A 24717-nucleotide genomic window follows, 5' to 3' on the forward strand; every position below is an offset into this window, starting at 1 on the left:
GATTTCCACCAAGAACTTATATCAGTCTGCCTTCACCAATGCTGCCGTCGGGGCGTTTTAGAAATATAAATTCCCTGTTCACTGGATCGACAACTTTCACATGCTCCTCCATTTCCACTTCTCTTCTACCGGATTTAATTCATCAGGACCAGACTGGATTCATTAAACAGAGACAGACACAGGACAACATTAGGCGCAAATAACATATCTTGCAAAATACAACCAGAAAACAGTTAGAAGTAATAATATTAGATTAGATGCGGAGAAGGCTTTTGATTTGGTCGGGTGGGACTTTTTATATATATGGCTCTGGAGCGATTCATTTCCATGAAACATTTATAAAATGTAAAAACAAAAACAGAAAACATGTGAGAGGCAACACAAGAAGGAGCAAAACTCTTTGAATTTTACCACCACCTTTTTATTTTTTTTTGGTCTTTGGATGCAGAACAAACAATAAAAATGATAAAGAAAAGTAAAAGCGTGAAGAAACAGTGACATGTTTCAGCTTCAACTGAACTGTAACAGACGCTCTTGTTTCAAAACACCAGAAAAATGAAACTACTGCTAAAAAAGCACCTTGAAGTTTCTCTGAGAATCTTTCTGAGAAGAAGGACTGAACTTGTGTTCCAGATGAATCATTCAATGATCGCTGCACGGCTGCAGATTAAAGTCTTGCTGAGCAGAAAATGTATGTAATAAATGATGAATGTCCTTTTATGCAGACGACACCCCACTAAATCTTTCCGGTCTAAAAGTATGTCCACCTTAAGAAGCTGACAGTTTTGCGGTTCATGCAGCGAGTGTCTCTGTCCCTGGACATCAGAACACTCACTTCTACAGTTTGTGGTTCAGTCTGTTGGAATTAATTGATCTGTACTTAATTAGACTATAATTAACTGGTCTGTGTTTACTGTAAAGTGTCCTAAAAGTTAGAAGAACTTATATTACTACCCTTTTTAATAGTTTCACCCTGAACAACACCTTTCTAAAAGCTGATTAATATGAAGGTATTGATTAATAGGATATGATAATCAATCTCATATCTGATTAATATCTGATTTTTAATTAGACTATAACGAACTTGTCTGTGTTTACTGTAAAGTGTCCTAAAAGTAAGAAGAACTTGTATTACTACCCCTTTTAATAGTTTCACCCTGAACAACACCTTTCTAAAAGCTGATTAATATGAAGGTATTAATTAATAGGATATGATAATCAATCTCATATCTGATTCTTAATTAGACTATAATGAACTGGTCTGTGTTTACTGTAAAGTGTCCTAAAAGTAAGAAGAACTTGTATTACTACCCTTTTTAATAGTTTCACCCTGAACAACACCTTTCTAAAAGCTGATTAATATGAAGGTATTGATTAATAGGATATGATAATAAATCTCATATCTGATTAATATCTGATTCTACCTGGATGGTAGAATGTAGATTTGGTTTAAATCAAATGTAACACACTTCCCTTCACCAATTACGACTAAAAGAGATAAAAGAGGGTCTGTGACATGTGTCTGATGACAGTTTGGTCCTGTTCTCATAATTCTGTGTCTTTCGTGGCTGCTTTTTGTTGCTTTACGAGTTAACAAAACTTCATGGCAGCAGCAGGATCTGAGCTCTTCCTTTCACACGTCCGTGATCAGGATCAGGACCAGACACGAGTCGGGGATCCAGACGGGGGTCGGCAGCCTGTTAGTCAGTCCGTATCACCATGGTAACCACCTGTGAAGACAGAATGAAATGACAGGATGAAAATGTGACTCGTGTCTCTTCTACAAACCCTCCGGTCTTCTTCACATCTCTGGCTTCTTTTCAATCACTCAGCTTCCTCAGCTTCCTTTTCTGAGACTGGGAGCTTTTGTTGTCCCTGATCTGTGACTGTCAGGCTGCAATAATGATTACAATCATCTTATCTGAACCACGCACGCTTTTGTCTGATTTTACAGCTCAAGTCAGTCTGGTCTTCTTGAAACACACAAACACCACTGAAAGTCAGCACACAAAACAAATAAACGTCATTACAAGTTGCACAACGATGTCATCACCGGCAGAGGCTCACCTATTTAGTCCATGCCATGCTGATGAAGGCGGGAGCCACAGCCCTGCGAGCTGACCTGCCGTATCTGGATCTGGACAAGGCAAATCTGCGCTTTCTTCCAGATCCTCCCCCAGAACAATCCTGGAAGTTAGAGATGGAGAGACTTTAGACGACAAACATGGGTTCTTTTATTTGGAGTGAAGCTGCTGACAGCAAAACTTGACCAAGTTTAGAAGCTTTGCAGCGAGGCGTACCGGCAAACAGTTGTTGTTGTTGTCTTTGACGCACAGGTGGATTTGGCAGTGCAGGTAGACGGCACTAGAGCTGCCCGTGAACTCAAACATGCTGAAAGAGAAATAGCTGGAGGTTCCTTCTCCGTTTCCCTCCACCTGCACCGTCGAGTCGTCTTTGTTTGCACAGCTGTCCAAAAACAAGAAAACACCCTTTGGTCAGCAGTGGCCAACAGCAGAACGATGGTCCATGAATCCGCCCCGGGGAGTCTCAGCGCAGCAGCTGTCTCTTCACAACACGACTCACCCGTCCTTGATCAGGTCATATTTCACGTCGCTGTCAGACGCTTCCTGGCCGGTGGCCCAGCAGGAGTCGATCACCATGGCGACCAAGTTTTCATCCAGCCCGTCGCTCGTCAGCTCCACCCAGATCTTCTGGTCCAGCAGCACCTCGGTGTCGGAGTCCACAGCTTGTGTGTGTTCGGCGTCCGTGTAGGCGCTCATCGTCACCGTGAAACTAGAAGCCACCTCAGATGTGACCTCCTGGGAGACGGAGCTGCAGAGCAAACACAAGCACAACGTCAGCCCGTCGGCCTCACAAACCAGCCGACAACAGAAGTAGAACCGAACCAGCAGCCGGGACACACCTGTCCTTGATTGTGAAGCTCATAGTCTTGATTTTTGGTTCAACGTGGATGCAGGAGAAGTCAATCTTGACCTCGTTGTGGCGAGTGATGACGGAGGAGGAGGAGCTGGACGTGGTTTGGATGGTGTTCTTGTACGACACTTTGCTTTCTTCTTTCTGCAGGATCACATTCAGATGTTTGAGTGAAGGGGCTCAGTCATGTTTCCACCTCCGTCATGTTGCGGTTCATCTATATGTTAACAGTCTGTATGAACTCGGAGCCGCTTCTATCTGTATGTGACAACACAGATGTAGAAGCCACCTGCAGCCACTAGAGGGCCCCGGAGCTCCCCTTTCATTTACGTATTCAGTATTTAGCAAAGATAAGAACCTGGTTTATTTATAGACACCTAAATGTAAACATTAGAGAACTGCACTTTGAAATACCTAAATTATTCCTCCGATGTGTCGTCTGTTTATGATGTAAGAGTGTTTTCTTCTTTATAAATCCAGAATGTTTTTCATTCTCACTTAGTTTTTATTTCAAAAGGCCCTTGTCATTACCCGATTTAAGTCACACATGCGCAGTCGTGTCCAACATCGTCGGCCATCTTGGAAAGCAACATACGGCAACACCACTTGGATTACGTCGCCAGACTTGATAGACAAGATCTAAACACACACTTGTTTTGATATACACTACTCACAATAAGTTAGGGATATTATTATTTACATGATTGCTTTTCCTAATTACTCATAGAACGAGTAATCTTCCATTTGTCAGCTTTTCCCAAACTGGGATGAAACTTTACGGATTCCATGTAGGCATGGAGCTGATGGAAAAAATTAAAGTCGCTCATTTTAATTTAAGTGTGTGTTCAGATCTTGTCTATCAAGTCTGGCGACGTAACTGTAGTTTGTCCAAGTGGTGTTGCCGTATGTTGCTTTCCAAGATGGCCGACGATGTTAGACGTGACTGCGCATGTGTGACTCAAATCGGGTAATGACAGGCCCTCGTACATTGTTGTGCTACCATAGCTAGCATCAGCAGGATTTATGTCAGTTACTGTATCTGGGTTTATTTTTGTAGCTCAGCTTGAATGTTAAAGTTGTACAGGTCCCTAAATGTGTTGAACAGACAACCAACATGACTGCAAACATCTGTAGATCCTAAAGTGGAGGAGCCAGAGAAGCAGCCCAGCTGTGGCTGGAGGAGACTGTGGATAGGGAACCCACCTCCACCAACGTCCCGCAGTTGTCGTTGTCGAAGCTGAAGGTCACCATGTGGCTCTCATCGTCCATGACACCAGTGCACGTTTTGTTGTTGAGGTGTAAGGTGGAATAGTCAATACCTTTCTCCGCCAGGAGACAACCCACCAGAGTGAGTGAAGCTGAGTCCCCTATGCAGACCGTCGGGTCACCTGAACATGAGAATATTGTGTTAAAAGAACAGTTAAATGTTGTTCTCCAATCCCTCGCTCCTGTTTGGTCATTATAAAAGCTGCATTACCCAGATTGTTTGAACTTCTGTAAGCGGAGGCAAAAATGGATCTACAGAGGCAGGTGGGGCTACCGCTGACCAGTCCACAGAACTCATTATCACTGCAAGGACTCTCACAAACGATCTGAGACGTAGCTGCAGGGGGCACAAAGTTAGTTCAAACACGTGCACATTACTAATTATAACATGAACTACAAACTACAAAATGAACAAAGGAAATTTTGATATGGACATGCCCTACTGCCCATTCGTCCCCTCTCGCTGCTTTGGTTTGGGATTGTAGTGGTTGTGTTTAAGGTTGTTTTGGTTGTGTTTAAGGTGGTTCTGGCCATGTTTGGGGTTATTAATAATGGCCAATAATCCAAACCAAGGCCTGGATGCACGTTGCAGTTCGGGTCACAGTTACGGATGATTTATTCATATTCTCCCCCATAAAAATGCATAGGTTTTGTTGCCATGATAACAAGCTCCATAGGATAGAATGGGACAATTTGGCTTGAATAGCTCAAAAGTTGTAAACGATAGCCTAAACGGTATGTTGTAGTCCACATCGTCCCAAGTCTTTTAAGGTTGGAACGATGTCTCTGCGATATCGTGTTACCAATAAGCGTCCATTCCGTTAGTTTAAAAATTAGAATAGTTAAATATCTCAAAAACTGTAATAGCTAGCATGCTCAGAATGAAATATGTTGTAGTACAACGCATCCCAGGTTTTTAGATGTTGTAATGATGTCTGTACGATAAACCATTGCCTAGCAACAAGCGTCCAAAATAAAATGGACATTTTTTCAAAATAAAAAGTTAAATATCGCAAAAACCGTAATAATTAGCATGATGAGGTTGTACGATCCATTAGTGCCAATCGGGCCTAGTGTTTGTAAATTTGAACGATGTCTCTATGATAAAGTTCGGCCGAGCAATAAGCGTCCGAATTTTCGCCATTTTTTTTTGCTTTTTGGCATCTAGCGTTGCCACGGTAACACTTTTGACTGAGAAAAGTAATGCCCATCGAGGCACGATGGAGACGCATCCAACCATGGTTACCATGCATCTGTGCAACGTTGCGGTTCGGGCCGTATTAACGGACGAAAAAAGAGTGCGGCATAAGAAGAAGAAAAAAAGGGAAACCTTTTCTGTATACTAATATATCGCCTTCATTTTCATGTTTTTCCTCGTTTTTTCAGGTGTGTTTTATTTTTTGGGGAATTTTTTTTTCCACATCAGAGCAGGGTCATACTGTACACCCGTTGATGCGCAGTGGGACTTGTGCGACTTTAGCTTGTTAGCAAAATGCTAGCAACATTGCCCTTTGGGCCATTCTGGACGATTGCAATAGTGGCATGCCCATAATAAAAGGGAAAAGACGGGTATGAGTTTTGATGCAAATGGCTGAGTCTTACAGCACTTCTGGTTGGACCTCCATTCCTCCAGTTGGATGTTCACCAGGCTGCAGGCTCTGGCGTAGGCCTCCAGGAACTGACACATGAGGCCGTCCTCATCAGGATATTGACACACGGTGTCACTGCAGGCAGTTATGTAGGGCGCTGGGTTGACGGTGGCGTGACAGGAGGAGAAGGGTTCCTTCATCAGGATGTTGCAGCTGCTCCAACAGAGAAGACGAGACAGAATGTGAGGTTTATCTTCCATCTGATGTCACATGACCCAACAGGTGATTAATAGGAAATGTAGATCAGATCTCCACATAGACTGAGTGTCCCGTTGTCTGAAAGAATCTGCTCACCGTTCCTTAATTGCGTCACAGTCGACTGGCAGGTTACTGGTTTCTGTGGGCATATTCCAACAGCTAGGGGGCGACAAACACCAGGACATTTTTTTAAGTTTTCCTCAGACATCCATTCATATCAGACATGACACTCAAAGGACTTTCACCTTCCTTTATGCCGGACTTCACACAATCACCGCACTTTAAAATACAGAAGACCATCTATGGAACAATTTACCTACATCACTAAAATCAATATCTTCACTGGCTTTGTTCAAAAAACAGTTGAAAAAATCAATCTTTAGTTAAGATCAGAAACACTTCTGGAGTTGTTAAATTGTACTTTTTTCATGCAATTAACCTACATTCATTCATTCATCATTTTCTCAATCTTCTTCAATAACTTATTCTTCATCTTTCAATAACTGGTATTGTTTTTCTTTTTCATGCTAAAATCATTCTGTTTTACATTATGCTTTTCTATATAGTGTTTTTTTCTTTGAAGTTAGCTGCTACTACTACTGCTACTACTACTACTGCTACTACTGCTACTACTACTACTACCACTACTACTACTACTGCTACTACTGCTACTGCTACTACTACTACTACTACTACTACTACTGCTACTACTACTACTACTACTACTAATACTACTGCTACTACTACTACTACCGCTACTACTGCTACTACTGCTACTGCTACTACTACTACTACTACTACTACTGCTACTACTACTACTACTACTACTGCTAATACTGCTACTACTACTACTACTACTACTGCTACTACTACTACTACTACTACTACTGCTACTACTACTACTGCTACTACTACTGCTGCTACTACTGCTACTGCTACTACTACTACTACTACTACTACTGCTGCTGCTGCTGCTGCTGCTACTGCTGTTATTGCTATGTTTGGTTTATAAAGGGGAGGCATTCTCATGAGCCTTTTTGGCTTCAACCTTTCCATCACAAATGCTTCATTTGACCATTGTTTTTACTGTTTACACGGGTTCTGTTTTATGTGCAACTAAACTAAACTAAACTGAAATCAGGACTGCCTCAGTTCCAGTTGTTTTCATAACACACACACTGTTTTTTTGCGAATCATTGATCAGACAGCGTCAGATTCGGTCAGAGGGACATGGTACCTGCCGGACGCGGTCTGGTTGGTTGAAGATGCTTTGTCGTCGTCTCCACACAAACCACCTGGTGGATAATAACCGAATCCTGAAATAGTTCAGGAAAGAACGTGTCAGAAGAGCACGAACCTTCAGACTCACTAAAGTAAACCATATGTCCTGAATGACACGTTTAACTTGATACCTGATGTAGTTTTGAGCTGCGCAGTGTTTCCATCAAAGAACACAGTCACTTCTACCGAATCGTTCAGTTTCAGTTTGGCAAAGACTCCAGCTTCGGTCTTGGAGAGTTTAACACCATCACCATGGTCTTGCAATGAACTGGTGAGCTCCACCGCTGAACCGTCCACCTGCATCACAGTGGAGGTGAAAGGTGAAGGACACAAATGAGTTCACAAATGTGGTTCTAATGTGACCGTGTGGAACGATGAGAGCAGAGAACTTGAGGAAGATTTCTGATAAAAAAAACCCCGGTCTGGATCCAGGACTGTGCTGGAAGGCAGCTCACCTTGACTGTCCCACCTTGTTCCAGGAGAACCTCAACACCGTTTTTCAGTGTTACACTGTCCAGAAAGCTCACATCTGTGCGACGTCGGTCCTTGTAGCTGGCCAGCACTTCAAATTCTGAGACGAGGTCATTATCTGACATCAGAGTGTACGTGCAGCGATCCTCCACAGTGGTGACGTCGCCGTCGCCGTTGATCACAGTGGGTCCGGTCAAAGTGCAGATCCTGTACGGGATGCACCTGATGGAGAAGGAGCACAAACATCAGGAGCTGCTGTTGAGGAACGTGTCCACCAGGAGGTTCTATCTCAGGTACCATCAGCAGCTTTATATAAGCAGAACATACTTTATTTGTTCCTTATTCATACAAGTGTTTATTGAAGGTACTTGTGGGAATCATTTATCTTCTCTGTCTACTGATCTCGATCTGTTCAGAGGTTGAACTCACTGATGAGGTCAACCAACACCTCCATCTGCTGCTGCTTCACCACAATAGTGTCTTCTAAAGAGATTACGATGCTCACTGAATCTCTGCTCAATCAGATTTGATTTTTAGTTCACAGTCAGAATACTTACGTGCCATTACCATCACAATGGTGATTTTCAGGACAACCTTTAACTGATAAGACGCTTTCAGAACTGCAAGAGTAAGTTACACAGGTGTCGTCATCGTACTCCTCCTCTCCAGGGCTGATAAAAACATCTGAGGAGAAAAGGGATGTTTGTATTAATTTAAAAAAGCTCTCCGGATGAAAACACAAACTAACCAAAAATATTAAATATCTGACTCACGGAACCCTTAAATGTTATTTTGAGCCAACATTTACCAACCTGCTTCGGTTCTGCATCCACTCATGTCTAAGACCACGTCTAAAGAAGGAGCATTGTCCTAAACGGGAACAAACACAATCAATTAATCACAACCATGAAGCTGAATCAACAGATTGGAGACAAATGAAGATGAGAAGAGACAAAAGTTTTAATTACATTCAGAAAGTAATTTGTTATGATCTCCTGTTAACTGCAGTGTAAAAAACACCAAATAAATCTAAAGAGTCTAATCTAAAGAGTCAACTTTAGATTTGACTTAAATATTCAAATGTTCTTCATTGCATCATTTCAAAAGACTGAAACTGTTTATTCACACAACTCACAAGAGAATCATCTGGTTTGGTGGCACTGTTCTGAACTCCCACAAATGATCGGGTCTCGTATTGCACAAAAAAAAAAGTGTTCTGAAACGAGTGAAGAGAAAGTTTGATCTTAAGTGTTTCAGGAAGCAGGTCACAGTTTCTTCTTTTTAGCTTTTTTAAAATATTAAACAGTGGAAACTAAAAATATTTAATAAGTGTGATAAAAGTTATAACCAAACAACAATACTTACCCAAGAACCTTTATGGGTAGAATAAGTCATTTTCAAAAAGCACTTCATTTGTTCTTCGTTAGTGGACATCTTTTCCTTTATTGCTTTATCAAGATCATCATCAGGTTGTCCAGTTTGAAAAGTAACTCCAGTATCTCCAGAGCCATCATTATCAGTCATTGCATCAGTGCAGTTTAAGCCAAAACAGAAACGAATGGTCGAGCCGAATTTTTCCGCCTGTTGCAAATCAAAGACACAAATCAAATCAAGAAGTTTCGTCTGAAAGTTTCCTGCAGAGACTAATTGGATCCATGTCTGCTGCACACAAACGGAACAGTCCTGCTAGTCAGAGATTTACTTTCAAACATGTTGATAATTGAAGGACACACTTCAATTACGATGTGAGGGGAGTTGGTTGTAGTTTTGTGGAGTTGAATATATGTGTGGTGATCGCTGGACCTTCATGGGTGGAAATATGTGCACGCGGCAGTTTGAGCATCTTTAATCTCTAATGAGACTTGGTTTCAACTCTGAATCCACCATCTTACAAAAGAATTGATGAATCAGCATTTACTGTATGAACTATTTTTATTGGTCTGATGTAACTTGAACTAGTTTCCCTAGATACAGTTACAATCTTTACATTCCCCGTGTATATATATATATATATATATATATATATATATATATATATATATATATATATATATATATATATATATATATATTGTGCATTTTGTTACAGTAATAAAATTGTCAGTTGTTTACTATAACCATATACTTTCTTGCTCCTGAGAAGCCAGGTCTTAGTAGCCTATACTCTTTTGCAATTTTCTAAGTGCAAGTGCTACAACTACTTTTATTGTTCTGATGTAACTTGAACTATTTTCCTTAGCAACAGTTACGATCTTTACTTTCCCACTGTTATCTGCTTGTTAAATCTGGACGCCAGCAGGTGGAGGATTAAAAAGTGCCAAGATCATCTTCATCCTACTCACGGTGAAAGAGGTGTATTTGATCCCATAGAAGTTGAGGGGACATGAGCTGAAGTTGTACGTATGTGGCAGAGAAAAACTCTTAGGAGCACCTGAACCCCCCGCATCGGCACCTGCAGAGACGGAGACACAAACAGGAAGTGGTCTGAGTCTGAGGACGACAAGTAAAGCTGCAGAAACCAAGCTGAGATGATCCGAGGACAGGCAGATGGATGAGATGGAAACAAGTTAAACGTGAGAAAATAAAGTTCAACCTCTAGCTAACAGAGTAAACCTTCACGTTTATTCTGTTGATGTTAGATGAAGTGGAACTGCAGGAAGGAAAGAAGACATTTATGAACCAACACCAAACACAAAGGTACAAGAAAAACCCAAATATCTGACTTTAGAAATGGAAAACCTTTTGAAGGAAACGGAAATACAATTTTCTGAATTTCTTGGGTCTTTTACAATACAAATGTTTTTAAAATGTTTGAAAATTCCTGTGAAAAACATTTGAAAATTAAAATGTATTGCCATAACTTTGCAAATGTTGAACAAACCCTGAATATTTATTATAACAAAAACTCAGATTTTCCATAAATTGAAAGAAAGACTCTTGGATCACAAGACAGATGTTACATATCTGAGTAAAAATTTAAGATCTCCACAGTGAAAGACTTTAATGCTCAAATATCATCAGAATCAGAATCAGAATCAGAATCAGAAAAAGCTTTACTGCCAAGTCAGACATAAAACAGACAAGAGAACTTGACTCCGGTTCACACCGATGGCACCATTAATACGGACGCCATTTTTAGAAGAAGGATGACACTGGGATGGAGGAGGAAAAAAAGGATCTTCACACTGTGTATTAATACCTAGTGTCAAGGTGCAAAAAAATCATGAAATGAACAGTCATTTTATTTCTTCTCCAAAAGCTGCACATCAAGGTTGGTCTTGTATCGCCCTAGTGGCTCCAGAGGTTTGATGCATCTACATCAGAAACATCTGACCGCAACAGTCAAATCCGGCTCTTTTGAGAATGCTGGACCAATGATAGATAATATATGAAGTAGCTACATTTACTGTGGGATGCTGACAAACTTTAGCAGAAGTTAACTTTCTCAATGTAAGAATAGTTGCTTTAACGGAGGACTTGTAGGACTTTTGCTGAAGGGAAGTGTTGGATATTTCTGTCTCCAGCAGTAAGCGAGTGTCTGACTTACCTGTCAGGGCCACGAGCAAGCTCAGGTAGAACAGGGGACGGAACATGTTGGAGGCGGCGGATCACCCGACAGAGAGCTGTTGGACGAAAAAAAAAGCTGGAGAGTGAAGCTCAGTGATGGTCAGATACTGAATTGTTCAGCAGCCAGAAGAAACACGATCAATTGCAGCTGCGCAGTTCTGATCACACTCTGATCACGTCACACTCAAACATCTTAAACTGCTTTTGGCAAAGCATTAGTAGACAGACGACAGTTAGAGCAGTGAAGACCTGACTTTCTAAACTCAGAAACTGTAAAACACATTAATGTTGCCGTGAAACAAACCTGTGTTGCCGATGAAGGGGAACCTCTTGATTCTGCAGGAAATAAGAACAACAACATCAGTTAATTGCAGCTCTTCATAAAAAACCACATTGGCCATGGTTACATGATGTTTTTTAATTTGGAATTAATTATTCCGAATTAAATAATTCTGAATTCCGAAAAACAAACTTAGCTGCTACAACTTTGAAAAGCTCACGATTTTGATGTTTCCTGTTTCCATCTGTTCTTTTAATGATTTATATTTATTAAATAAATGGTCTTTGCTCTTGACCAGCGTTTACTGCGTGCTGCCATCTTGAAACTTTGTTTGGAAAACAACCCCAGCGTGGAATATAAGCATCATGGAGACAGACGGGCGAAGGAATGAGCAGCGCATAAATAATTAATTTAAAGAGGAATGAGTATATACATGATCGTGGAATTATTCTATTCGGATTTAAATTCAGAATAAACCAGCCACTTACTTCGGAATTAGGTTTAATTCAGAATGGCCATTTTCATTGTGAATTAGGTGTTTACATGGTAAATTTTACTCATTTTAAATCAGATTTAATTTTAATTCTGAATTAAAGAGGAATGAAACTTCCCATGTAAATGCACTCATTGGACAAAAATGAGACCTGTAGGACATATTTAAACTTTCTCAACTCTGATCCTGGTTAGAAAAATATTTCTTTGTCCAGTGAGCGGATGTTAAAGAAGTCTAACCCACAAACTTGTTTAAGTCAGCTTTCCGCTGCCTCGCCTTCTGCAGCTCTGATGAAGATGATCTTGCAGCTGTTGGAGAGATGGTACCTTGATGGAAGATGCCGCTCTGCCTCTCCGTCTCTGCCTGTCTGTTTTTATGTCCATCAGCGCTCCTTTCCACGCCCTAAAGAAGTGACGAGGAGGTTGAGTGCCCTGTGGAGTTGCCTGGTGGGAACCGCCCTCTGCTAATGAATGACCCTCGTTAGATTACCTGGGGGCAGAAAATGTTCAAACTGGTGGGAATATCTGAATAAAAGTGCATTTTCTGAATTTAACATGTTTTTTTAGTTGATAAAAGCTTGATTCTTGATTTAAATATTTTCAGAGACACTTCAGCTAGAAAAGCTTTTTTAATATGTCTATATACTGTTTTAAGTTATATTCTTGTTACTGCTGCATTCCTACACCTAGGAGAGGGTGCGGCAGGCCAGGTATGTAGTGTGAATTGCTTTAATGACAGCTTTGGCATTCCATACATGCCGTTCTTTAGATTTGCAAATTGCCACTGGAACATTGTGTAAGTTATTTGGGTCATAGTTAATTATGGTTTACCGAGTAAAACTGACAGTTGAAATGAATGCCATTACTTGCAATTATAAATTGTCCTAACTGTCATGGTGATTATGAACCAAACAGTACCTCAGAGTACCGACACTTTTTGGATTCTTTGCATGGTGGCTTGAGACTGGCCCTTTTGGGGAATCCCTTGTTGTGCTGGGGAAATTAGAAACGTGGACAATGACAGTGACACCTTTAAGGGTGTGACTGGGAGGAACCAACTCTGATATGAACCCCAGTGATGTTCTTCAGAATATAAAGTTGAAAACAGCTACTTTAATGTTCATGTGCAGAGTTTAGAGGTCAGCTGCTGAAAAACCAGTTTCTGGTTCCTGAAAGACTGTCATCCGTTGAGAATTTAAGAAATGTTGTGCAAGTTATTCAGGACACACTTGAGAGCTGGTCATTATTCAAAACCGCCACATTATTTAAGGAGACGCCGACTGGACAATGTCGAAGCAGGACCTTCCATGTTTGATCAGCTGCTAGAAACACCTTTTTAATATGTCTATATACTATTTTAAGTTATATCCTTTGTGCTGCTGCATTCCTCCACGTGGGAGCAGGAGCCGCAGGCCAGGAATGTACTGTGAATGGGTGTAATGACAGCTTTTTATCTTCCTTACATGCCGTTCTATAGAGTTGCATCTTGTCACTGGAACATTGTGTAAGTTATTTGGGTCATAGTTAATTATGGTTTACCGAGTAAATCAGAAATGACAGTTGAAATTAATGTCATAACTTGCTTTTTTAAATTGCCCTATCAATCATGGTGATTATGAACCAAACACCACCTCAGAGTACCAACACTTTTTGGAGTCTTTGCAGGGTAGCTTGAGACTGGCCCTTTTGGGGACTCCCTTGTTGTGCTGGGGGACTTATGTGCAAACGTGGACAATGACAGTGAGACCTGTAAGGGTGTGACTGGGAGGAACCAACTCTGTGATATGAACCCCAGTGATTTTCTCGCATGTCAGCAGAGTCCACCCTGGTCAGGATACCGGGCTCCCACTACTCAGAAAAATGGCGCAGGTTTTATCCAGGAAATGGAGCCTCTTCCTGGGTGTTAAAAATGTTACTGCAGCAAGACAGACCAGGGCCATAAGTTGGCTGTCTGTAGCCTGGACATGAAGCCTTCCTTCTCAGCATTAGTGGTGAAGTAGAGCTTGGTGGTACATGGTGGCTGGAGGTCCAGAGCCAAGGGGGCCAGGCTGGCTAGCTATTTGGTACCATATGTACCTTTATTGGGTAGGATCAGGTTACAGACAGGAAAAGAGGGTTGAGGGAGTGCAGATGTCAAACAGTGAGGGAGTCCTTGTGTTGAAACGGTGCTGGAACCCCCGGGGAGGGAAACGGTGCTGGACTCCCCGGGGAGGGGGAAACGGTGCTGGACCCCCCCGGGGGTGGGAAACGGTGCTGGACCCCCCCGGGGAGGGAAACGGTGCTTGACCCCCCGGGGAGGGGGAAACGGTGCTGGAACCCCCGGGGAGGGAAAAGGTGCTGGACCCCCCCGGGGGAGGGAAACGGTGCTGGACCCCCCGGGGAGGGAAACAGTGCTGGACCCCCCCGGGGAGGAGGAAACGGTGCTGGACCCCCCGGCGAGGGGGAAACGGTGCTGGACCCCCTGGGGGAGGGAAATGGTGCTGGACCCCCCCGGGGAGGGAAACGGTGCTGGACCCCCCGGGGAGGGAAACAGTGCTGGACCCCCCGGGGGAGGGAAATGGTCCTGGACCCCCCCTGGGAGGAGGAAACGGTGCTGGACCCAACGGTGCTGGACCCCCCGGCGAGGCGGAAACGGTGCTGGACCCTGCCGGGGAGGGAAACGGTGCTGGACCCCCCGGGGAGGGGGAAACAGTGCTGGACCCCCTAGGGAGGGAAATGGTGCTGGACCCCCCGGGAAGGGGGAAGCGGTGCTGGACCCCCCGGGGAGGAGGAAACGGTGCTGGACCCCCCCGGGGAGGGGGAAACGGTGCTGGACCCCCCGGGGAGGGAAATGGTGCTGGACCCCCCGGGGAGGGGGAAGCGGTGGTGGACCCCCCTGGGGAGGGAAACGGTGCTGGACCCCCAGGGGAGGGAAACGGTGCTGGACCCCCCGGGGGAGGGAAATGGTGCTGGACCCCCCCGGGGAAGGAAACGGTGCTGGACCCCCCGGGGAGGGAAACGGTGCTGGACCCCCCGGGGGAGGGGGAAACAGTGCTGGACCCCCCGGGGAGGGAAACGGTGCTGGACCCCCCGGGGGAGGGGGAAACGGTGCTGGACCCCCCGGGGAGGGAAACGGTGCTGGACCCCCCGGGAAAGGGAAATGGTGCTGGACCCCCCGGGGAGGGGGAAGCGGTGCTGGACCCCCCTGGGGAGGGAAACTGTGCTGGACTCCCCGGGGAGGGGGAAGCGGTGCTGGACCCCCCGAAGATGGGGAAACGGTGCTGGACATCCACCGGGGAGGGGGAAGCGGTGCTGGACCCCCCGGGGAGGAGGAAACGGTGCTGGACCCCCGGGGAGGGAAACGGTGCTGGACCCCCCGGGGGAGGGGGAAACGGTGCTGGACCCCCCGGGGAGGGAAACGGTGCTGGACCCCCCGGGAAAGGGAAATGGTGCTGGACCCCCCGGGGAGGGGGAAGCGGTGCTGGACCCCCCTGGGGAGGGAAACTGTGCTGGACTCCCCGGGGAGGGGGAAGCGGTGCTGGACCCCCCGAAGATGGGGAAACGGTGCTGGACATCCACCGGGGAGGGGGAAGCGGTGCTGGACCCCCCGGGGAGGAGGAAACGGTGCTGGACCCCCGGGGGAGGGAAATGGTGCTGGACCCCCCCGGGGAGGGAAACGGTGCTGGACCCCCCGGGGGAGGGGGAAACAGTGCTGGACCCCCCCGGGGAGGAGGAAACGGTGCTGGACCCCCCGGCAAGGGGGAAACAGTGCTGGACCCCCCGGGGGAGGGAAATGGTGATGGACCCCCCCGGGGGGGGAAACACTGCTGGACCCCCCGGGGAGGGAAATGGTGCTGGACCCCCCCGGGGAGGGAAACGGTGCTGGACCCCCCCGGGGAGGGAAACAGTGCTGGACCCCCCGGGGAGGGAAACGGTGCTGGACCCCCCGGGGAGGGGGAAGCGGTGCTGGACCCCCCGGGGAAGGAAACGGTGCTGGATCCCCCAGGGAGGGAGAAACTGTGCTGGACCCAATGGTGCTGGACCCCCCGGGGAGGAGGAAATGGTGCTGGACCCCCCGGGGGAGGGAAATGGTGCTGGACCCCCCGGGGAGGGAAATGGTGCTGGACCCCCCGGGGGAGGGAAACGGTGCTGGACCCCCCGGAGAGCGGGAAACGATGCTGGACCCCCCCGGGGAGGGGTAAACAGTGCTAGACCCCCGGGGAGGGGGAAACGGTGCTGGACCCCCCGGGGGAGGGAAATGGTGCTGGACCCCCCCGGGGAAGGAAACGGTGCTGGAACCCCCGGGGAGGGAAACGGTGCTGGACCCCCCGGGGGAGGGGGAAACAGTGCTGGACCCCCCGGGGGAGGGGGAAACGGTGCTGGACCCCCCGGGGGAGGGAAATGGTGCTGGACCCCCCCGGGGAAGGAAACAGTGCTGGACCCCCCGGGGAGGGAAACGGTGCTGGACCCCCCGGGAAAGGGAAATGGTGCTGGACCCCCCGGGGAGGGGGAAGCGGTGCTGGACCCCCCTGGGGAGGGAAACGGTGCTGGACCCCCCGGGGAGGGGGAAGCGGTGCTGGACCCCCCGGGGATGGGGAAACGGTGCTGGACCCCCGGGGGAGGGAAACGGTGCTGGACCCCCCGGGGGAGGGGGAAACAGTGCTGGACCCCCCCGGGGAGGAGGAAACGGTGCTGGACCCCCCGGCAAGGGGGAAACGGTGCTGGACCCCCCGGGGGAGGGAAATGGTGATGGACCCCCCCGGGGAGGGAAACACTGCTGGACCCCCCGGGGAGGGAAATGGTGCTGGACCCCCCCGGGGAGGGAAACGGTGCTGGACCCCCCCGGGGAGGGAAACAGTGCTGGACCCCCCGGGGAGGGAAACGGTGCTGGACCCCCCGGGGAGGGGGAAGCGGTGCTGGACCCCCCCGGGGAAAGAAACGGTGCTGGATCCCCCAGGGAGGGAGAAACTGTGCTGGACCCAATGGTGCTGGACCCCCCGGGGAGGAGGAAATGGTGCTGGACCCCCCGGGGGAGGGAAATGGTGCTGGACCCCCCGGGGAGGGAAATGGTGCTGGACCCCCCGGGGGAGGGAAACGGTGCTGGACCCCCCGGAGAGCGGGAAACGATGCTGGACCCCCCCGGGGAGGGGTAAACAGTGCTAGACCCCCGGGGAGGGGGAAACGGTGCTGGACCCCCCGGGGGAGGGAAATGGTGCTGGACCCCCCCGGGGAAGGAAACGGTGCTGGAACCCCCGGGGAGGGAAACGGTGCTGGACCCCCCGGGAAAGGGAAATGGTGCTGGACCCCCCGGGGAGGGGAAAGCGGTGCTGGACCCCCCTGGGGAGGGAAACGGTGCTGGACCCCCCGGGGAGGGGGAAGCGGTGCTGGACCCCCCGGGGATGGGGAAACGGTGCTGGACCCCCGGGGGAGGGAAACGGTGCTGGACCCCCCGGGGGAGGGGGAAACAGTGCTGGACCCCCCCGGGGAGGAGGAAACGGTGCTGGACCCCCCGGCAAGGGGGAAACGGTGCTGGACCCCCCGGGGGAGGGAAATGGTGATGGACCCCCCCGGGGAGGGAAACAGTGCTGGACCCCCCGGGGAGGGAAATGGTGCTGGACCCCCCGGGGAGGGGGAAGCGGTGGTGGACCCCCCGGGGAGGGAAACAGTGCTGGACCCCCCGGGGAGGGAAACGGTGCTGGACACTCCCGGGGACGAGGAAACGGTGCTGGACCCCCCTGGGGAGGGAAACGGTGCTGGACCCCCCGGGGGAGGGGGAAACAGTGCTGGACCCCCCGGGGGAGGGGGAAACGGTGCTGGACCCCCCGGGGGAGGGAAATGGTGCTGGACCCCCCCGGGGAAGGAAACAGTGCTGGACCCCCCGGGGAGGGAAACGGTGCTGGACCCCCCGGGAAAGGGAAATGGTGCTGGACCCCCCGGGGAGGGGAAAGCGGTGCTGGACCCCCCTGGGGAGGGAAACGGTGCTGGACCCCCCGGGGAGGGGGAAGCGGTGCTGGACCCCCCGGGGATGGGGAAACGGTGCTGGACCCCCGGGGGAGGGAAACGGTGCTGGACCCCCCGGGGGAGGGGGAAACAGTGCTGGACCCCCCCGGGGAGGAGGAAACGGTGCTGGACCCCCCGGCAAGGGGGAAACGGTGCTGGACCCCCCGGGGGAGGGAAATGGTGATGGACCCCCCCGGGGAGGGAAACAGTGCTGGACCCCCCGGGGAGGGAAATGGTGCTGGACCCCCCGGGGAGGGGGAAGCGGTGGTGGACCCCCCGGGGAGGGAAACAGTGCTGGACCCCCCGGGGAGGGAAACGGTGCTGGACACTCCCGGGGACGAGGAAACGGTGCTGGACCCCCCTGGGGAGGGAAACGGTGCTGGACACTCCCGGGGAGGGGTAAACAGTGCTAGACCCCCGGGGAGGGGGAAACGGTGCTGGACCCCCCGGGGGAGGGAAATGGTGCTGGACCCCCCGGGGAGGGAAACGGTGCTGGACCCCCCGGGGGAGGGGGAAACAGTGCTGGACCCCCCGGGGGAGGGAAATGGTGCTGGACTCCCCGGGGAAGGAAACGGTGCTGGACCCCCCGGGGAGGGAAACGGTGCTGGACCCCCCGGGGAGGGGGAAGCGGTGCTGGACCCCCCTGGGGAGGGAAACGGTGCTGGACCCCCCGGGGAGGGGGAAGCGGTGCTGGACACCCCCGGGGAGGGGGAAGCGGTGCTGGACCCCCCGGGGAGGAGGAAACGGTGCTGGACCCCCGGGGGAGGGAAACGGTGCTGGACCCCCCGGGGGAGGGGAAAACTGTGCTGGACCCCCCCGGGGAGGAGGAAACGGTGCTGGACCCCCCGGGGGAGGGGAAAACAGTGCTGGACCCCCCCGGGGAGGGGGAAACGGTGCTGGACCCCCCCGGGGGAGGGAAATGGTGATGGACCTCCCCGGGGAGGGAAACAGTGCTGGACCCCCCGGGGAGGGAAATGGTGCTGGACCCCCCGGGGAGGGGGAAGCGGTGGTGGACCCCCCTGGGGAGGGAAACGGTGCTGGACCCCCCGGGGAGGGAAACGGTGCTGGACCCCCCCGGGGGAGGGAAACGGTGCTGGACCCCCCGGGGAGGGAAACGGTGCTAGACCCCCCGGGGGAGGGAAATGGTGATGGACCCCCCCGGGGAGGGAAACAGTGCTGGACCCCCCGGGGAGGGAAATGGTGCTGGACCCCCCGGGGAGGGGGAAGCGGTGGTGGACCCCCCTGGGGAGGGAAACGGTGCTGGACCCCCCGGGGAGGGAAACGGTGCTAGACCCCCCGGGGGAGGGAAATGGTGCTGGACCCCCCCGGGGAGGGAAACGGTGCTGGACCCCCCGGGGAGGGAAACGGTGCTGGACCCCCCCGGGGAGGGAAACGGTGCTGGACCCCCCGGGGAGGGAAATGGTGCTGGACCCCCCGGGGAGGGGGAAGCGGTGCTGGACCCCCCGGGGAAGGAAACGGTGCTGGATCCCCCAGGGAGGGAGAAACGGTGCTGGATCCCCCAGGGAGGGAGAAACGGTGCTGGACCCAACGGTGCTGGACCCCCCCGGGGAGGAGGAAATGGTGCTGGACCCCCCGGGGGAGGGAAATGGTGCTGGACCCCCTGGGGAGGGAAATGGTGCTGGACCCCCCGGGGGAGGGAAACGGTGCTGGACCCCCCGGGGAGCGGGAAACGATGCTGGACCCCCCCGGGGAGGGGGAAACGGTGCTGGACACTCCCGGGGACGAGGAAACGGTGCTGGACCCCCCCGGGGAGGGGGAAACGGTGCTGTGACCCCCCCGGGGAGGGAAAGGGTGCCTCGCTCGGGGTCGAGCCTCGCTGGGGGTGGCGGGGTTCGCTCGGGGTCGAGCCTCGCTGGGGGTGGCGGGGCTCGCTGGGGGTCGAGCCTCACTGGAGGGGTGAGCTACAGGACACACCCACTGGACCAGGTCGATGCAGGACCTTCCATGTTTGATCAGCTGCTAGAAAGGCTTTTTTTAAAAATGTATATTCGAATATACACGATAGAGTCATTTTGTACATCGCACAGAGTAGAAGCCGAGATACATCGGCTATCCTCGATATATCGCCCAGCCCTATGTCTATATACTGCTTTAAGTTATATTCTTGTTACGGCTGCATTTCTCCACGTGGGAGCAGGTGCCTAAGGCCAGGTATGTAGTGTGAATGGGTTTAATGACAGCTTTGGCATTCCATACATGCCGTTCTTTAGATTTGCAAATTGTCACTTGAACATTGTGTAAGTTATATATGTGTGTAAGTAATGGATGTGCTGAAACATTTTATCGTCTTGGTAATCTCCTTGAAATTATTTTTTGTTTTTGTTCATTTGGTTTGTTATTTAGTCGTTTATTATTTGTTTGTTTCTTAATTATTAAATTGTACTCGTTTTTCATATATCCAATCATTTTTCTTTTGTGTAAATTCTTTGTAATTTTCCTTTAATTTCTATCATCTATTTATTTCTAACTGCTCATTTGTATATTTTGTTTTTATAAGTATGATATTACATTTTATGTTAACTATAGGTGGAGGCACCTGGTAAGCTCTTTGAGTTTTCGCCTCTTCCTGCACTTTAAATTTGTAAAGTTGGTACTTTTATTTGTATAATGTTTAACTGTGCAAATAAATAAAAAATGTATTTGGGTAATAGTTAATTATGGTTTACCTAATAAAACAGAAATGACAGTTGAAATGAATGCCATTACTTGCAATTATAAATTGTCCTAACTGTCATGGTGATTATGAACCAAACACTACCTCAGAGTACCGACACTTTTTGGAGTCTTTGCAGGGTGGCTTGAGACTGGCCCTTTTGGGGACTCCCTTGTTGTGCTGGGGGACTTATGTGCAAACGTGGACAATGACACTGACACCTGTAAGGGTGTGACTGGGAGGAACCAACTCTGATATGAACCCCAGTGATGTTCTTCAGAATATAAAGTTGAAAACAGCTACTTTAATGTTCATGTGCAGAGTTTAGAGGTCAGCTGCTGAAAAACCAGTTTCTGGTTCCTGAAAGACTGTCATCCGTTGAGAATTTAAGAAATGTTGTGCAAGTTATTCAGGACACACTTGAGAGCTGGTCATTATTCAAAACCGCCACATTATTTAAGGAGACGCCGACTGGACAATGTCGAAGCAGGACCTTCCATGTTTGATCAGCTGCTAGAAACACCTTTTTAATATGTCTATATACTATTTTAAGTTATATCCTTTGTGCTGCTGCATTCCTCCACGTGGGAGCAGGAGCCGCAGGCCAGGAATGTACTGTGAATGGGTGTAATGACAGCTTTTTATCTTCCTTACATGCCGTTCTATAGAGTTGCATCTTGTCACTGGAACATTGTGTAAGTTATTTGGGTCATAGTTAATTATGGTTTACCGAGTAAATCAGAAATGACAGTTGAAATTAATGTCATAACTTGCTTTTTTAAATTGCCCTAACGATCATGGTGATATGAACCAAACACTACCTCAGAGTACCGACACTTTTTGGAGTCTTTGCAGGGTAGCTTGAGACTGGCCCTTTTGGGGACTCCCTTGTTGTGCTGGGGGACTTATGTGCAAACGTGGACAATGACACTGACACCTGTAAGGGTGTGACTGGGAGGAACCAACTCTGATATGAACCCCAGTGATGTTCTGTTTTTGGACCGATGTCATAAGTTGGCTGTCTGTAGCCTGGACATGAAGCCTTCCTTCTCAGCATTAGTGGTGAAGTAGAGCTTGGTGGCACATGGTGGTTGGAGGTCCAGAGCCAGAGGGCCTAGGCTGGCTAGCTATTTAGTACCTTATGTACCTTTATTGGGTAGGATCAGGTTACGGACAGGAAAAGAGGGTTGAGGGAGTGCAGATGTCAAACAGTGAGGGAGTCCTTGTGTTGAAACGGTGCTGGACCCCCCGGGGAGGGAAACGGTGCTTGACCCCCCGGAGAGGGAAACAGTGCTGGACCCCCCGGGGAGGAGGAAACGGTGCTGGACCCCCCGGGGAGGGAAACGGTGCTGGACCCCCCCCGGGGAGGAGGAAACGGTGCTGGACCCCCCCGGGGAGGGGTAAACAGTGCTGGACCCCCCCAGGGAGTGGGAAACGGTGCTGGACCCCCCGGGGAGGGGGAAAGGGTGCAGAACCCCCCCGGGAGGGAAAGGGTGCCTCGGGGCCTCGCTGGGGGTCGAGCCTCACTGGGGGGGTGAGCGACAGGACACACCCACTGGACCAGGTCGATGCAGGACCTTCCATGTTTGATCAGCTGCTAGAAAAGCTTTTTTAATATGTCTATATAGGGCTGGGCGATATGGCTTTTTATTAATATCTCGATATTTTTAGGCCATGTCACGATACACGATATATATCTCGATATTTGGCCTTTGCCTTGAATTAACACTTTGATGCATACAATAAAACCAGTATGATGATTCTATATGTCTACATTGAAACATTCTTGTTCATTTTGCATTATTATATGGTAATTTTAAACATTCATGCAAAAAGGGGGAAATCACAAATAAGTCAAGTTTACCAAAACTGTATTTATTAAGAAAGCTACTAAGTAAGGGGTGGCACAACATAAAAATTGTCATTTCAAAACAAAAAAACAGATTGTCACACAGACAACATTTCAAAACAAGACATTAGTGCACTTTTGTGAATGCTGTAACTAACATGCCATTTCAAAACAAAATTAAAGTACACTTTTGTACATAATGCCACTACAATATTTTAAAACAAATAAAGTGCCTTTTTGAGCATGATGTCCCTAAGATGACATTTCAAAACAACACTAAATTAAAGTTCACTTGTGCATAATGCCACTAGGATATTTTAAAAGAAATAAATAATGCACTTTTGTGCATGATGTCCCTGAGATGACATTTCAAAACACAAAATTAAAGTTCACTTGTGCATAGTACCACTAGGATATTTTAAAATAAATAAATAATGCACTTTTGTGCATGATGTCCCTAAGATGACATTTCAAAAAAACTCTAAATTAAAGTTCACTTGTGCATAATGCCACTAGGATATTTTAAAATAAATAAATAATGCACTTTTGTGCATGATGTCCCTGAGATGATATTTCAAAACACTAAATTAAAGTTCACTTGTGCATAGTACCACTAGGATATTTTAAAATAAATAAATAATGCACTTTTGTGCATGATGTCCCTAAGATGACATTTCAAAAAAACACTAAATTAAAGTTCACTTGTGCATAATGCCACTAGGATATTTTAAAATAAATATATAATGCACTTTTCTGCAGGATATCACACATGTAATTTCAAAATCAGTAAAATAAAAAATAGCTGCATAATAGGAAATAAAATGGTGAAAAAGAAAATGTATTTAAGAATCACAATCCTATGGTAGCAGCCACAATGCCTAAACAAAGAATTCACAAAAGGTGAATGAGGTTCATTTTTGAAAGGTTCACAGCTTTAGTTTTGTATTTTGTTTAGAGGTTTTGTGCCAAAAACACAAGCCTATCAACAGCGTCTGGTTTGAGAGATGCTCGATGGCATGTAACTATATTCCCACTAGTACTAAATACCCTTTCCGATGGGGAACTGGTGGCAGGCACACACAGATACTTTTTTGCCACATTCTTCAGGTTTGGGAACATTTCCTCATGGTTGTTCCACCACTGCAATGGATTTGCTTCACTGTCAACACTCTCAGACTGCAAGTAGGCAGACAACTCTTTCTCAATCCGCTCTCTCTGTGATATTGTGGCAGAGGGTGTTGCTGCAGTTTTAAAGAAGCTACCAAGGGATTTCTTCCTCGGTGGCTGAGCTGGGTGTGAGACTGTTGCATCTTGAGACAGTCCCTGATCAGACTTGGACAGCATTGCCTCCATCTCAGTTATGGCTCTGCTCTTGATGTCCTCCACCTTTTCTCCTGTGCAGTATGTTATCTTGAACCTAGGATCCACTAAGCCTGCCATGTCCAGCAGGTCGTTAGTGGAAGGATCAGAATACTTCTCCCTCATGTAATCAAGGATGGAGGCTTTGATAGACTGAGTCAGTGGAGTGTCATCCTCCTGACTTGCCAAGAGGCTGGAATGGAAGAGATGGAGCACAGGCTTAACATAAGACACTGTGACATAGCTCTCACCGGATAGAGCGTCAGTGAATTCCAGGAGGGGTTTGAGAGCCTTGTGCACTGACTCTAGGACTTCCAGGTCTTGCCAGGTGAGAACGAGATGCCGGGTTTTTTTGTCTGCAGCTAACACTTGAGAAATGGCCTTCTCCTGCTCCAGCACCCGCTCTATCATCTTCTCTCGGGATCCCCACCTGGTAGGAGACTCACTGATCAGCTGGTGTGCAGGGAGATTCAGCTCTTGCTGTGCTGTGGCCAGGTCTCTCCTCCTCTTCCAACTGAAAGAGAAGCTGCTCACCACCTTCTTGCACACAGCAACAGCACGGTCAATACGGGGGTCCTTCATGCTTCTCTCTGAGAATGAAAACAAAAATTAAAAATGTTAGAATAATTTAAAATGTTATAGTAATTGTGAAGATATCCACTCAGCCTAACACCAAAACTAATTTTGGTAATTCTTTTTTTATACAGTAATGTGTAGA

At 48.4% G+C, this 24717-nt stretch overlaps 1 protein-coding gene across 3 annotated transcripts; it reads right to left on the minus strand.

Moving 5' to 3' along the window:
• Positions 1–399: 399 nt before the first annotated feature.
• Positions 400–12500, minus strand: LOC133461451 (pancreatic secretory granule membrane major glycoprotein GP2-like). Of its 3 annotated transcripts, none has more exons than XM_061742369.1 (20): positions 12387–12500; positions 11671–11702; positions 11347–11422; positions 10142–10251; positions 9165–9380; positions 8935–9015; positions 8612–8669; positions 8357–8483; positions 7784–8021; positions 7460–7625; positions 7285–7363; positions 6144–6206; positions 5803–6002; positions 4412–4537; positions 4138–4322; positions 2924–3078; positions 2584–2832; positions 2301–2466; positions 2068–2187; positions 400–1730 (listed from the first exon to the last, which is right to left on the minus strand). In XM_061742369.1, the coding sequence occupies exons 3-19, from the start codon at positions 11390–11392 to the stop codon at positions 2068–2070; spliced, it is 2385 nt and encodes a 794-aa protein (XP_061598353.1). In that variant the 5' UTR covers positions 11393–11422; positions 11671–11702; positions 12387–12500; the 3' UTR covers positions 400–1730. The 3 variants fall into 3 exon arrangements, with proteins under 3 accessions (XP_061598353.1, XP_061598354.1, XP_061598355.1); XM_061742370.1 differs by having other exon boundaries at positions 12379–12487; XM_061742371.1 differs by having other exon boundaries at positions 12383–12480.
• Between the last annotated feature and the right edge of the window lie 12217 nt (positions 12501–24717).

This window comes from Cololabis saira, chromosome 15 (genome assembly GCF_033807715.1).
Source record: "Cololabis saira isolate AMF1-May2022 chromosome 15, fColSai1.1, whole genome shotgun sequence".
Lineage (NCBI taxonomy): Eukaryota > Metazoa > Chordata > Actinopteri > Beloniformes > Belonidae > Cololabis > Cololabis saira.

What these genes read in the sequence shown, in the direction of transcription:
- LOC133461451 (XM_061742369.1), bottom strand. Translation starts at nt 11,392, where the DNA reads ATGTTCCGTCCCCTGTTCTACCTGAGCTTGCTCGTGGCCCTGACAG. An exon ending in AACAAGGTGGGACAGTCAAG is followed by an intron (nt 7,626 to 7,783) that starts GTGAGCTGCCTT and finishes ACTGTGATGCAG; the next exon opens with GTGGACGGTTCAGCGGTGGA. An exon ending in AGCTTCACAATCAAGGACAG is followed by an intron (nt 2,833 to 2,923) that starts GTGTGTCCCGGC and finishes TTTGCTCTGCAG; the next exon opens with CTCCGTCTCCCAGGAGGTCA.